At 42.1% G+C, this 15,125-nt stretch overlaps 1 protein-coding gene across 1 annotated transcript; it reads left to right on the top strand.

The window, feature by feature from the left end:
* Positions 1-583: 583 nt before the first annotated feature.
* Positions 584-6,136, top strand: LOC139537274 (cyclic nucleotide-gated cation channel-like). Its single transcript, XM_071338400.1, has 6 exons — positions 584-982; positions 1,236-1,355; positions 1,587-1,763; positions 2,091-2,198; positions 2,364-2,470; positions 2,649-6,136. Exons 1-6 carry the CDS (start codon positions 876-878, stop codon positions 4,133-4,135), a joined length of 2,106 nt encoding a protein of 701 aa, XP_071194501.1. The 5' UTR covers positions 584-875; the 3' UTR covers positions 4,136-6,136.
* The last annotated feature ends 8,989 nt before the right edge of the window (positions 6,137-15,125 follow it).

Raw genomic sequence — 15,125 nt, 5'->3', positions numbered from 1 at the left:
GTCTCAAGGCTTAAAAATACTTCTTTAACTGTCACGTCCTGACCATAGAAAGCCTGTATTTTCTATTATATTAATTTTCACAAAGTCTGCTGCCTCAGTTTGTATGATGGCAATTTGCATATACTCCAGAATGTTATGAAGAGTGATCAGATGAATTGCAATTAATTGCAAAGTCCCTCTTTGCCATGCAAATGAACTGAATCCCCCAAAAACATTTCCACTGCATTTCAGCCCTGCCACAAAAGGACCAGTTGACGTCATCTCAGTGATTCTCTCATTAACACAGGTGTGACTGTTGACGAGTATAAGGCTGGAGATCACTCTGCCATGCTGATTGAGTTCGAATAACAGACTGGAAGCTTCAAAAGGAGGGTGGTGCTTGGAATCATTGTTCTTCCTCTGTCATCCATGGTTACCTGCAAGGAAACACGTGCCGTCATCATTGCTTTGCACAAAAAGGGCTTCACAGGCAAGGATATTGCTGCCAGTAAGATTGCACCTAAATCAACCATTTATCGGATAATCAAGAACTTCAAGGAGAGTGGTTCAATTGTTGTGAAGAAGGCTTCAGGGCGCCCAAGAAAGTCCAGCAAGCGCCAGGACCGTCTCGTTTGGGCGTGTTTCAGTCCCATGTTGTAGTTGTGTTTTGGACTGCTCATTAAACTATTTTGCCACTGGGAATTCCTCGCTCTCCTGCTCCTGATTCCTGCACCTCCCTCCGTTAGGAGGCACGTAACAAGATGTTAGTTACATACTGTATGAAAAGCTCATAATTATGGTCAAGTAGTGGTCAGTTTTTGGGCGTATCAAATCAGATGGAATGGAAAGACTCTTAATGTTTCTCTGTATGAATTGAAAGCTCATTTCAGCTGAAGATGACAGGCCAGGTGGCCGACAGAGACTTGTCCCCCCATCGTCTCTCAGTGAAGACCACTGTGGAGGAGGAGCCAGAGAGGGAGAGAGCTGAGAGTACTCTCAGCAGGTGGGTTACACAGAGGCATGCATAGGGTTCTAGTTCTAGAATTATATTTCTTTGCTGCATGCATCCTTTATGCTTATATACAACTCTTCCTGTTTTACACAATGTACCACCATGTACAATATTTGACCCTGCCTCCCTTTTTCAACTGCTAATCAGAGTCTCAAATGGTCATTGTTTGTGCATCCAAATGTATACCTACCCCTGCTCAAGAGTGCATCTTTTCTGCGTCTGCCTCTGTCTTCTCTTCTCCTAGAGTGCCATCAGAATGTGATCATGATAATGATGACACATCCTCAGAGCTGGCACGGGTGGCTGCTCTCGATGGTCGAAACAACTCAAGGAACTCTTTTCAAGGACGGGGAGCTCTGTCTAGGTAAATTCTGGTACCTCAGCAATGGTAGTTTCCAAAGCTCACAACTGATAGATAGTGTGATGTTGAAATTGCCTCACCCATATGCTAATCTGTCCCAATTTACTCTGCTTAATACAGTTATTTTATACAAACTCTGCTACTCTTTACCGGTATCTCTAAATAGCTCTGTCTCTCTCCCTTCCCTCTCTCTCGCTCTCTTTCTCTCTCTCTCTCTTTCTCTCTCTCTCTCAGATTAGTGAATTTGGTGGTGATTCTGAGGGAGTGGGCACACAGGAGCCTTGTAGAGGAGGAGGAGCGGCCAGACTCTTTCTTGGAACGCTTCCGTGGCCCTGAGCTCAGGACTGCCCCTAGTCGCATCAGCAATACGCAGCCTGATGCCAATGGCAACAATACCAAAGGGAGATTTAGGTATGTCTGTCTCTGTGATGATTCTCTAAATACGCTATAAACTGTTCTGAATTACAATGTAACATGTATCTACTTCAGTTTAATAAAAATCCAACATGTGGATGTATTTTTTTTTTATTACTACCTTTACTACCTTAAATGGACCCCATTTGATACAGTCTACAGCCTCATCATAATAATGTAGTCATTATTAAAGCTGATATATGTTCAGTGGTTAGTCTTTCAGACACATGGCCCTTGAAGATCAGATCCACCCATGTCTACCTGCAGAAACAAAAAAGGCTGTGTAACCTTATTTGACATGAACCATTCTCTTTTATTTCTCAGGAAAAAATGGGGTGTGTTCGTTGTGTCCCCATCAGACGACATGTACTACCGTTGGCTGTTTGTTATTGCTATAGCTGTGCTCTACAACTGGATCCTCATTGTGGCTAGGTAGTTGAGAACACAGGCATTTTCTGTTTGGTCCTACAGTCCACACATAGCACAACACCAGAGGGGATGTTAATTCATCAGTAAAATGAAACAATATAATGTTGGACTGATAGATGGAAGTTTGATGCTGGAGTTAAGTATTCTCTTTTTCTCTTCTTTGTGTAGGGCATGCTTTGACAAACTGCAGACAAGCAATTACATCTGCTGGTTGGTGCTGGACTACCTTTCAGACGCTTTGTACATCTTGGACACATGTGTCCGACTCCGCACAGGTACATCACCATCATATACACCCTTAAACCAGGTCCTAGCTTGAGACTAAACACACTTTTGTTACATTATGTATAGCTGTATTTATTATTTACTGATCCAAACAAAGAGATGTGAGAGATGATTGATAACCTGGGTAGATATTTTCGTGCTAATGGCAACACCTTCTTTATACCACAGGGTTTCTGGAGCAGGGTCTGCTGGTGAAGGACCTCTCCAAGCTGAGAGACAGCTACGTCCGCACATTTCAGTTCAAGCTGGATGTCGTGTCCATCCTACCCACTGATCTGGCCTACATATCCACAGGAATCCACACCCCAGAGCTCAGATTCAATCGCCTGCTGCGCTTCCCACGCATGTTTGAGTTCTTTGACCGCACTGAGACACGCACAAACTACCCCAACATCTTCCGCATCTGCAACTTGGTGCTCTACATCTTGGTCATCATCCACTGGAACGCCTGCATCTACTTTGCTATTTCCAAATCTCTAGGGTTTGGCTCTGATACCTGGGTGTACCCCAACATCTCCAACCCTGAGTATGGCTCCCTAACCCGGGGCTATGTCTACTGCCTGTACTGGTCCACCCTCACCCTCACCACTATTGGAGAGATGCCTGCACCTGTACGGGATGAGGAGTATCTTTTTGTGGTCTTTGACTTCCTAGTTGGGGTGCTGATCTTTGCCACGATTGTGGGTAATGTTGGCTCCATGATTTCCAACATGAATGCCACACGTGCAGAGTTTCAGGCCCGTATTGATGCCATCAAACACTACATGCACTTCCGCCGGGTCAGCAAGGAGCTGGAAGCACGCGTCATTAAGTGGTTTGACTACCTCTGGACTAATAAGAAAGCAGTGGATGAGCAGGAGGTATTGAAGAACTTGCCTAACAAATTGCGGGCTGAGATCGCCATCAATGTGCACCTGGAGACCCTGAAGAAAGTGCGTATCTTTCAGGACTGTGAGGCTGGACTGTTGGTGGAGCTGGTGCTGAAACTCCGGCCACAGGTCTATAGCCCAGGGGACTACATCTGCCGCAAAGGGGACATAGGGAAGGAGATGTACATCATCAAAGAGGGGAAGCTGGCAGTGGTGGCAAATGACGGGGTCACACAGTACGCCCTCCTCACCGCCGGCAGCTGCTTTGGGGAGATAAGTATCCTCAACATCCAGGGCAGCAAAATGGGAAACCGCAGGACGGCCAATATCCGCAGCATCGGCTATTCTGACCTCTTCTGCCTCTCTAAGGACGACCTGATGGAAGCAGTGACCGAGTACCCGGATGCTAAGAAGGTGCTGGAGGAGAGGGGGAAGGAGATCCTTATGAAGGAGGGCCTCCTGGATGAGAATGCAGAGGCTGGCAGACTGGGTGGAGAGGACACTGAGGAGAAGGTGGAGAGGCTGGAGTCCTCTCTGGACACCCTGCAGACGCGCTTCGCCCGCCTGCTCAGCGAGTACACGGCCACACAGCAGCGGCTGAAGCGGCGCATCACCAACCTGGAGCGCCAGCTGTGCCACACGGGCTGCGGGATCCTCTCAGACGCAGACCTTTCTGACGAAGACTCAGCATCTGAGGCTGAGGCAGACACTCTGGCCGCTGCCAATACCGTTGAGCAGGGTGACCATGGAAATGATGAGCCGACTGAATCCACTGTTCAAACTTGAAAGCTGCCTGAGACCATGGCTCTAGGCCTAGCACTTTCTAAGCACTTTCAAACTCACAAGGGTATACACAAATGTACAATAAATGTCCTTCCTAATAAGAAAATCATTTTCATATTAACTTTATGACTGTTGCATTAAGAGTACAGTGCCCTCAGAAAGTATTCACACCCCTTGACTTGTTCCATATTTTGTTTTGTTACAGCCTGAATATTACATTTAGATTTTGTGTCACTGGCCTACACACAATACCCCATAATGACCAACTGGAATAGTTTTTTTTGCAATTTTTACAAATCAATTAAAAATGAAAAGCTGAAATGTCTTGAGTCAGTAAGTATTCAACCCCTTTGTTATGGCAAGCCTAAATAGGTTCAGGAGTAAAAATGTGCATGGACTCACTATGAATGTTCCTGAGTCGTCTAGTTATAGTTCTGATTTAAATTGGCTTGAAAATCTATGGCAAGACGGATGTCTTGCAATAATAAACAACCAACTTCACAAAGCTTGAAGAATTTTTAAAGAATAATGTGCAAATATTGTAAAATTCAGGTGTGCAAACCTCTTCGAGACTTACCCAGAAAGACTCACAGCTGTAATTGCAGCCAAAGGTGTGAATACTTACGTAAATGAGATATTTATGTATTTCATTTTCAATAAATTTGCAAAATATTCTAAAAACATGTTTTCACTTTGTCATTATGTGGTATTGTGTGGTATTATGTGTGGTATTATGTGGTATTGTGTAGATCATTGAGAGAAAAAATCTATTTAATCCATTTTGAATTCAGGCTGTAACACAACAAAATGTGGAATAAGTCAAGGGGTGTGAACACTTTCTGAAGGCTCTGTATGTAACAAACATAACTGTGAATATCAAGTATTTTCTTTGAGTTCAATGCCAAGATAAGATGTAGAGTTCTTTAAGCAGAATAATAATAAGAATAATATAGGGTAGAGCAATGAGTTGCAGGCGTATACACACAAGTCACATGCAGTCATTTTCCACATCCTTAACCCCGAAGGTAGGTTACATGAGAACAGATAAGCAGCACAGAGGGTAAGACTCAGATCCTGGAGAGTGCCCTCAACCAACCTCATATAACTCTTACCTAATGATGAAGTGGGCCAACAACAGAGCAATCAGCAGCCCCTAGAACAGTATCTGTTGGATTTCATGGTCTTGGAGATTTGTTGTATACCCTGAAAACATTTGGTATTTTGACACAATTTGATTACCATACTGTGGCCTGTAATGTGTTTAGTAATCATGAAAATATTGTCTTTACAGCTAATAGTTGTATGACCAACCAAGTCTTTGAACACAGTTAACTAATTCATGGCATATGTGTTCTAATGTGAATTAAAATGTTTGCAGCCCAACAGGGCTTACTCTAAGGTTACTCATAACCCACTGGACACAATCTGGTTGAATCAACGTTGTTTCAACATAATTTGTCAACGTATTGTGCCGTTGAATCTATGTTTGAAACATCTGGATTTGCAAAAAGTCATCAACCAGTACTGTTTTCATATCAATTCAACCAGCATTGCAAACATCGAAATTATGGTAAAACTTAAACTTAAATACAATGACTTAACCTGACTAACAGGTTGTTACATCAATCTAATTTCAACATAATCATCAAAACTATCTATACGTTGAAATTGTGTTGAATATTCCTTGCAGAATGGTTAAAAATCTCACGTAGAATCTACATGGAAATTGCAACTAAATTAATTTAATGTGGTGTTGTAAATACGTTTGAACATGCAACACCAGATCCAGGTCACATTTTCATCATATTTTAGATGTTGACATTTTTGCATATTCTTACTATTTAATCAATGTCTGTTTTTCATCCTATATTCAATTGGGTGGTTGAAATTATGTTGAATTTCATATTTGATTAAAACATTTTTTTTTACCTTGTTTCAAGTTGATAATAAAATGGTATGTTTGATTCAACGTCATTGTTTCAATGTCATGCCATCAACCTAAATAAAGAGATATCTATATTTAAATAAAATCTGAAGCCACAGTCCAACAATTCCTGCCTAAACAGTGACTCCTACTGGTGTATGAGGGGTAATGTAATACACTGAGAGTGAGTATTGGTCAGAAGTCAGTGATATAGGGAAACTGGTTGACAATTACATTGGTAGAAGTTTTTATGCTTTTTTGGGGGGGGATCGAAGGACGCAGAGTGGGCACACAGGAGCAGTCGTTTACGTTCATGAATTTGATGTGCAGATATGTAGAAGACTAACAAATGAACTGTCAGTATACTCAGTTGAACTGTTGGCGATAATAGTTGCCCTCCAGTGACTGGAGGACGTACAACCTGTTAGAATTATAGTATGCTCAGATTCTCTGTCTGTATTAAATATTTTATCATCTGGTAAATATAATAGCAGTGACCTACTATTGGAGGTATTAATGTTATTATGGAGAATTGATAGACTGGGTGTAGTAGTGAGATTCTGCTGGATCAAAATCACATGCGCTGAATACAACAGGTGTAGACCTTACAGTGAAATGCTTACTTACAAGCCCTTAACCAACAATGCAGTTTTAAGAAAAATACCTAAAAAAAGAAAATAAATAAAAGTAACAAATAAAGAACAGCAGTAAAATAACAATAGCGTGGCTATATACAGGAGGTAATTGAGGTAATATGTACATGTAGGTAGAGCTATTAAAGTGACTATGCATGGATAGTAAAAGAGAGTAGCAGCAGCGTAAAAGAGGGGGGGAATGCAAATAGTCTGGGTAGCCATTTGATTAGATGTTCAGGAGTCTTATGGCTTGGGGGTAGAAGCTGCTGAGAAGCCTTTTGAACCTAGACTTGGCGCTCCGGTACCGCTTGCCGTGCGGTAGCAGAGACAACAGTCTATGACTAGGGTGGTTGGAGTCTTTGACACTTTCTAGGGCCTTCCTCTGACACCGCCTGGTAAAGAGGTCCTGGATGGCAGAAAGCTTGGCCCCAGTGATGTACTAGTCAGTACGCACTACCCTCTGTAGTGCCTTGCGGTCGGAGGCTGAGCAGTTGCCAAACCAGGCAGTGATGGGCTGGTCATGGCTCACATCAACACCATTATCCCAGATAATGGACGGGTTGCAGTCCAAACACTTAAGACACACCCTATCCCCTCAGCCCTCAAATTAAGAGGACACTTCTGATGACGTTCATGACCCCTCCTGTCTCAGCCTCCAGTATTTATGCTGCATTAGTTTATGTGTCGGGGGGCTAGGGTCAGTTTGTTATATCTGGAGTACTTCTCCTGTCTTATCCTGTGTTCTGTGTGAATTTAAGTATGCTCTCTCTAATTCTCTCTTTCTCTCTTTCTTTCTCTCTCTCGGAGGACCTGAGCCCTAGTACCATGCCTCAGGACTACCTGGCATGATGACTCCTTGCTGTCCCCAGTCCACCTGGCCGTGCTGTTGCTCCAGTTTCAACTGTTCTGCCTGCGGCTATGGAACCCTGACCTGTTCACCGGACGTGCTACCTGTCCCAGACCTGCTGTTTTCAACTCTCTAGAGACCGCAGGAGTGGTAGAGATACTCTTAATGATCGGCTATGAAAAGCCAACTGACATTTACTCCTGAGGTGCTGACTTGCTGCACCCTCGACAACTACTGTGATTATTATTATTTGACCATGCTGGTCATTTATGAACATTTGAACATCTTGGCCATGTTCTGTTATAATCTCCACCCGGCACAGCCAGAAGAGGACTGGCCACCCCTCATAGCCTGGTTCCTCTCTAGGTTTCTTTCTAGGTTTTGGCCTTTCTAGGGAGTTTTTCCTAGCCACCGTGCTTCTACACCTGCATTGCTTGCTGTTTGGGGTTTTAGGCTGGGTTTCTGTACATCACTTTGAGATATCAGCTGATGTAAGGGCTATATAAATACATTTGATTTGATTTAATTTGTGCTGTCATGTGCATTAGTAGCACAATTTCTAACCTATTTGCATTCGTTTTTACTTAAGACTTGTATGTTGGCTTCTACATTGATTGTCAGGGTTGTGTGCGGAGAATTATCGGAGTCAAGCGCAGGACACAGGTGTTGAGCGAAACCACAGTGTTTACTCACGATTAATGGCAAAAATTCCACAAATGGAAATAATCACAAACACAATGTATAAACCACAACCACTAACGCACAAACAATCACGGACAAAAAAGAAATGAAAGCCAGAGGGTTAAATAGGGAACATGATAGGGGAATTGGAACCAGGTGTGATTAATACAGACAAAACAAAACGAAACTGAAAAATGGATCGATGGTGACTAGAAAGCCGGTGACGTCGACCGCCGAACACCACCCGAACAAGGAGAAGGACCGACTTCGGCGGAAGTCGTGACATTGATGTTGTTTTTAAGTTTTCTCAGACTTTTCTCTGACTTTTCTCTTCAGTGTGGATGGTGTATAGCATACATTTTCAACAACAAAGACAGCACTTCCAGTTTGTGTTCATTACTCTGTTGAACTCGTCTTCATTCCTAGTTAGAGCACATGGAACCACTGTTGGCATGCAAAACATTCAATCTAAAACAAAACAAAGCGTAATACGTTATAAATAATATAAAATATCATTGCAGTACGATAAATGACAAATTAGCCATCCATTGTGTGTCACGTTCTGACCTTAGTTCCTTTGTTATGTCTTTATTTTAGTTTGGTCAGGGCGTGAGTTGGGGTGGGCATTCTATGTTGTTTTTTCTATGTTTTGTTCTATTGTTCTATTTCTATATGTTTGGCCTAGTATGGTTCTCAATCAGAGGCAGGTGTCAGTCGTTGTCTCTGATTGGGAGCCATATTTAGGTAGCCTGTTTTTCATTGTGTTTTGTGGGTGATTATATTTTCTGTTCTGTGTTTTTGGTTCACCGTTCAGGATTGTTCGTTTGTCGTTTTCTTGTTTTTGTTCAGTATTCATTATTTCGTATTAAATCAATATGGACACTTACCATGCTGCGCATTGGTCCTCCTCTTCTTCCAACCACGACAAGCGTTACATTGTGTTATATCATAAATTGTCTTACATGCCGTCACTGTCAAAATATTATAAACATGTTAAATAAAGTTACTAACCCAGTCAGTCTTTGGGCCACATCCAGGTTCTTTATCAGTGGCACACATGAAGCAGTTGTTGGCTTTGTTGAACTCTGAAATCATAGGCATGAACTGAACATATGGCTGTCCGACACAACTACATAAAAATAAACGTACATTTACTTTGAATTAAATGTCATTACATACCAGACATTTTTTGTATATCCTCAGCCATTTCTTTTCGCAGTTGCTCCATGTGTTTTTGAATGTTCCATGTCAATTTGGGAGGGGATGTTGGGGAAGTTCTGTGCAACCTCTTTGGTCATCTACACCAAAAAAATAAAGCTTTTGACCTAATTGTCACATAACAGCTAACCATTCATTATTGAAAGTGTAACTATCAAACCTGCATTACAAAGACCCCGCAGCTGAAGGTGTCCTGCTGCATGGTGTGAGTTATTTCCCCTCCTTTCCACTTTCCACTTCATGTCCACCCAGTCGTCTTTTCCATGGCAGGATCTTCTCATTTTGAAGTATTCTCGTTTTTATGTAAACATAATGGAATTCTGATTAGTTATAGGCAAATGAATACACAAGCCAAATTTGTATGCTGTTTTCCTTATCACTGTAATCTAGTAGTAGAGGTAATTTCCTTTATGCTCCATTCTACACACAGCCTAAATTATAGGCACTGAACCATTTACAGGACAATAATAAAAGTAGCATATAGGATCCAACCCTATCACAGAGAATAAATGTAGAGCGTTTGTAGACTAAGAAAAAAATATTAAGTGACAGTTTCATCAGTACGTGCATAAAGAAGGTCATATCACCAAGATCACAGATGACAGTGCCCACCAAATCTATGACAATAGAGAATGAATTGTAAGCACCAAAGTGTGTTTGTCAAAATAATCTGAAAATGTCAGTTGTTGAACATAATTCTTCAATTTGCAAAAGCAATTTATGATATATGCAGTTGAGGAATATTCCATGTACCAGCAATACATGTAGAACAGACATAAGACATTCCCACATAGTATTTCTTTTATGTTACTTTTATTCAAGCAGGTAAGCCAGTTGAAAACAAGTTCTCATTTACAACTGCGACCTGGCCAAGATAAAGCAAAGCAGTGTGACACAAACACAGAGTTACACAAGGAATAAACAAACGTACAGTCAATAACACAACACAAAAGTCTATATACAGTGTGTGCAAATGAAGAAATATTAGGGAGGTAAGGCAATAAATAGGCCGTAGTGGCGAAATAATTACAATTTCGCAAATAAACACTGGAGTGATAGATGTGCAGACGATGAATGTGCAAGTAGAGATACTGGGGTGCAAAGGAGCAAAACAATAAATATAAATAAAATAACAATATGGAGATGAGGTAGTTAGATGGGCTATTTACAGATGGGCTATGTACAGGTGCAATGACCTGTAAGCTGATGCTTAAAGATAGTGAGGGAGATATGAGTCTCCAGCTTCAGTGATTTTTGCAATTCGTTCCAGTCATTGGCAGCAGAGAACTCGAAGGAAAGGCGGCCAAATAGGAATTGGCTTTGGGGATGACCAGTGAAATATACCTGCTGTAACCAGTGAGCTGCGATAAGGCGGGGCTTTACCTAGCAAGGACTTATAGATGACCTGGAGCCAGTTGGTTTGGTGACGAATATGAAGCGAGGGCCAGCCAACGAGAGCATACAGGTCGCAGTGGTGAGTAGTATATGTGGCTTTGGTGATGAAACGAATGGCACTGTGATAGACTGCATCCAATTTGTTGAGTAAATCAAATCAAATCAAGTTTATTTTATATAGCCCTTCGTACATCAGCTAATATCTCGAAGTGCTGTACAGAAACCCAGCCTAAAACCCCAAACAGCAAGCAATGCAGGTGTAGAAGCACGGTGGCTAGGAAAAACTCCCTAGAAAGGCCAAAACCTAGGAAGAATCCTAGAGAGGAACCAGGCTATGAGGGGTGGCCAGTTCTCTTCTGGCTGTGCCGGGTGGAGATTATAACAGAACATGGCTAAGATGTTCAAAATGTTCATAAGTGACAAGCATGGTCAAATAATAATCAGGAATAAATGTCAGTTGGCTTTTCATAGTCGATCATTAAGAGTTGAAAGCAGCAGGTCTGGGACAGGTACGGGTTCCATAACCGCAGGCAGAACAGTTGAAACTGGAACAGCAGCAAGGCCAGGTGGACTGGGGACAGCAAGGAGTCATCATGTCCGGTAGTCCTGACGTATGGTCCTAGGGCTCAGGTTCTCCGAGAGAGAGAAAGAAAGAGAGAAGGAGAGAATTAGAGAGAGCATACTTAAATTCACACAGGACACTGGATAAGACAGGAGAAGTACTCCAGATATAACCAACTGACCCTAGCCCCCCGACACATAAACTACTGCAGCATAAATACTGGAGGCTGAGACAGGAGGGGTCAGGAGACACTGTGGCCCCATCCGATGATACCCCCGGACAGGGCCAAACAGGAAGGATATAATCCCACCCACTTTGCCAAAGCACAGCCCCCGCACCAATAGAGGGATATCTTCAACCACCAACTTACAATCCTGAGACAAGGCCGAGTATAGCCCACAAAGATCTCCACCACAGCACAAACCAAGGGGGAGTGTTGGAGGCTATTTTGTAAATGACATCGATGCTGATGCAGTACGCCACAGGATGTTTTTGTGCTGGTCAAGGGCAGTCAGGTCTGGAGTGAACCAAGGGCTATATCTGTTCCTGGTTCTACATTTTTTGAATGGGGCATGCTTATTTAAGATGGTGAGGAAAGCACTTTTAAAGAATAACCAGGCATCCTCTACTGACAGAATGAGGTCAATATCTTTCCAGGATACCCGGGCCAGGTCGATTAGAAAGGCCTACTCGCTGAAGTGTTTTAGCGAGCGTTTGACTGTGATGAGGGGTGGTCGTTTGATCGCGGACCCATTACGGATGCAAGCAATGAGGCAGTGATCGCTGAGATCCTGGTTGAAGACAGCAGAGGTGTATTTAGAGGACAGGTTGGTCAGGATGATATCTATGAGGGTGCCCGAGTTTCCGGATTTGGGGTTGTACCTGGTAGGTTCCTTGATAATTTTGGTGAGATTGAGGGCATCTAGCTTAGATTGTAGGACGGCCGGGGTGTTAAGCATATCCCAGTTTAGGTCACCTAACAGTACAAACTCTGAAGATAAATGGGGGGCAATTAATTCACATATGGTGTCCAGGGCGCAGCTGGGGGCTGAGGGGTGTCTATAACAAGCGACAACAGTACTTATTTCTGGAAAGGTGGATTTTTAAAAGTAGAAGCTCGAACTGTTTGGGCACAGACCTGGATAGCATGACAGAACTCTGCAGTAGATTGTCTGGGGGAAAATGTATACACATACATAGAGGCATTTTTCAGCTATGATTTTACCACTCAGAATCCAGAATGGATATGACAATGTGGCCAGCACAAGACATAATACACCCTTACAACAATCTACTTTTTGATCTTCTTGACTTCTTATCTGGTAAACTGCTACTGTGTGTCAAGAAAAGAGCCCCAATTAGGGGTTAGTGTACTCCAGCAAAAAAGGGCTGGTTTAGATTAAAAACTATTGCCCTGTGTCCCCGTTCATAGGGGCATGAGAGATTTGTCACTGGTAGAATTGAGTTGGCACTTTATTGGCCCAAACACCCACAGACCCACAAGGTTGAGGTTACTCACGGACAGTAATTAGTAGAGGTCGACCGATTAATCGGAATGGCCAATTAATTAGGGCCGATTTCAAGTTCTCATAACAATCGGAAATCGGTATTTTTGGACACCGATTTGGCCGATTTAAAATATATATATTTTTCACCTTTATTTAATCTTTATTTAACTAGGCAAGTCAGTTAAGAACACCTTCTTATTTTCAATGACGGCCTAGGAACGGTGGGTTAACTGCCTCGTTCAGTGGCAGAACGACAGATTTTTACCTTGTCAGCTCGGGGGATTCAATCTTGCAACCTTACAGTTAACTAGTCCAACGCTCTAACCACCTGATTACATTGCACTCCACGGGGAGCCTGCCTGTTACGCGAATGCAGTAGAAGCCAAGGTAAGTTGCTAGCTAGCATTAAACTTATCTTATAAAAAACAATCAATCAATCCATCATAATCACTAGTTAACTACACATGGTTGATGATATTACTAGTTTATCTAGCGTGTCCTGCATTGCATATAATCGATGCGGTGCGTATCGTTGCTCCAATGTGTACCTAACCATAAACATCAATGCCTTTCTTAAAATCAATACACAGAAGTATATATTTTTAAACCTGCATATTTAGCTAAAAGAAATCCAGGTTAGCAGGCAATATTAACCAGGTGAAATTGTGTCACTTGTCTTGCGTTCATTGCACGCAGAGTCAGTGTATATGCAACAGTTTGGGCCGCCTAATTTGCCAGAATTTTACGTAATTATGACATAACATTGAAGGTTGTGCAATGTAACAGGAATATTTAGACTTATGGATGCCACCCGTTAGATAAAATACGGAACAGTTCCGTATTTCACTGAAAGAATAAATGTCTTGTTTTCGAGATGATAGTTTCCGGATTCGACCATATTAATGACCTAAGTCTATGATTTGATAGAGCAGTCTGAATGAGCGGTGGTAGGCAGCAGCATGCTCATAAGCATTCATTCAAACAGCACTTTCCTGCGTTTTGCCAGAGGCTCTTCGTTGTGCTTCAAGCCTATCAACTCCCGAGATTAGGCTGGTGTAACCGATGTGAAATGGCTAGCTAGTTAGCGGGGTGCGCGCTAATAGCATTTCAAACGTCACTCGCTCTGAGACTTGGAGTTTTTATTCCCTTTGCTCTGCATGGGTAACGCTGCTTCGAGGGTGGCTGTTGTCGTTGTGTTCCTGGTTCAAGCCCAGGTAGGAGCGAGGAGAGGGATGGAAGCTATACTGTTACACTGGCAATACTAAAGTGCCTATAAGAACATCCAATAGTCAAAGGTTAATGAAATACAAATAGTATAGAGAGAAATAGTCCTATAATTCCGACAATAACTACAACCTAAAACTTCTTACCTGGGAATATTGAAGACTCATGTTAAAAGGAACCACCAGCTTTCATATGTTCTCATGTTCTGAGCAAGGAACTTAAACGTTAGCATTCTTACATGGCACATATTGCACTTTTACTTTCTTCTCCAACACTTTGTTTTTGCATTATTTAAACCAAATTGAACATGTTTCATTATTTATTTGAGGCTAAATTGATTTTATTTATGTATTATATTAAGTTAAAATAAGTGTTCATTCAGTATTGTTGTAATTGTCATTATTACAAACAAAAAAAATGTGGTCCTCCAATAATCGGTATTTTTCCATTGATGCATTGTGTCTTCTAACTGTCCAAGAATAGGATCCAAAGTGTTAGGAAATATTTGTTCCCATAAATACAAAGGAGGATGTCTCTCCTCATACCTCTGGCACTTTAGTCAGACTGCCAGACTGTGCACCACAGAGCCAATCAGGAGAGAATACATACAGGTCAACGGTGCCAGTTGAAAGTCAAGGGGTGTGTCTGTGCCTTTTGGATTACTCTCTCTTTACAGAGAACCCCTGTGGTTCAAGTCAAGAGCTACCCTTCCCCTTTCAGTCTGCTCTGCGCATGTCTGAAAACCTGAATTTGAATGCAGCGTGTTTCCGATTGCTCCTCCTCTTTCTGTCCAGCAGGGTCAACCAAAAACACTTGGCATGATGGTTCATGCAGATACTGGGGACGCAATATAGACATGTATTGATCCCTTAAATGATTTTACTATTAAATCACCCATATCACAACCCTCATACCTCTTTACAAAAATTGGAAAAACAATTTTACTCACAAAAGACGTAGGAATTTATTTTCCCAGTTAGAAATAGTAGGCCATGCATC

This window comes from Salvelinus alpinus, chromosome 13, assembly GCF_045679555.1.
Source record: "Salvelinus alpinus chromosome 13, SLU_Salpinus.1, whole genome shotgun sequence".
Lineage (NCBI taxonomy): Eukaryota > Metazoa > Chordata > Actinopteri > Salmoniformes > Salmonidae > Salvelinus > Salvelinus alpinus.
The sequence above is the reverse complement of the archived record's forward strand: the minus strand, read 5'-3'. Positions and strand labels throughout refer to the sequence as shown.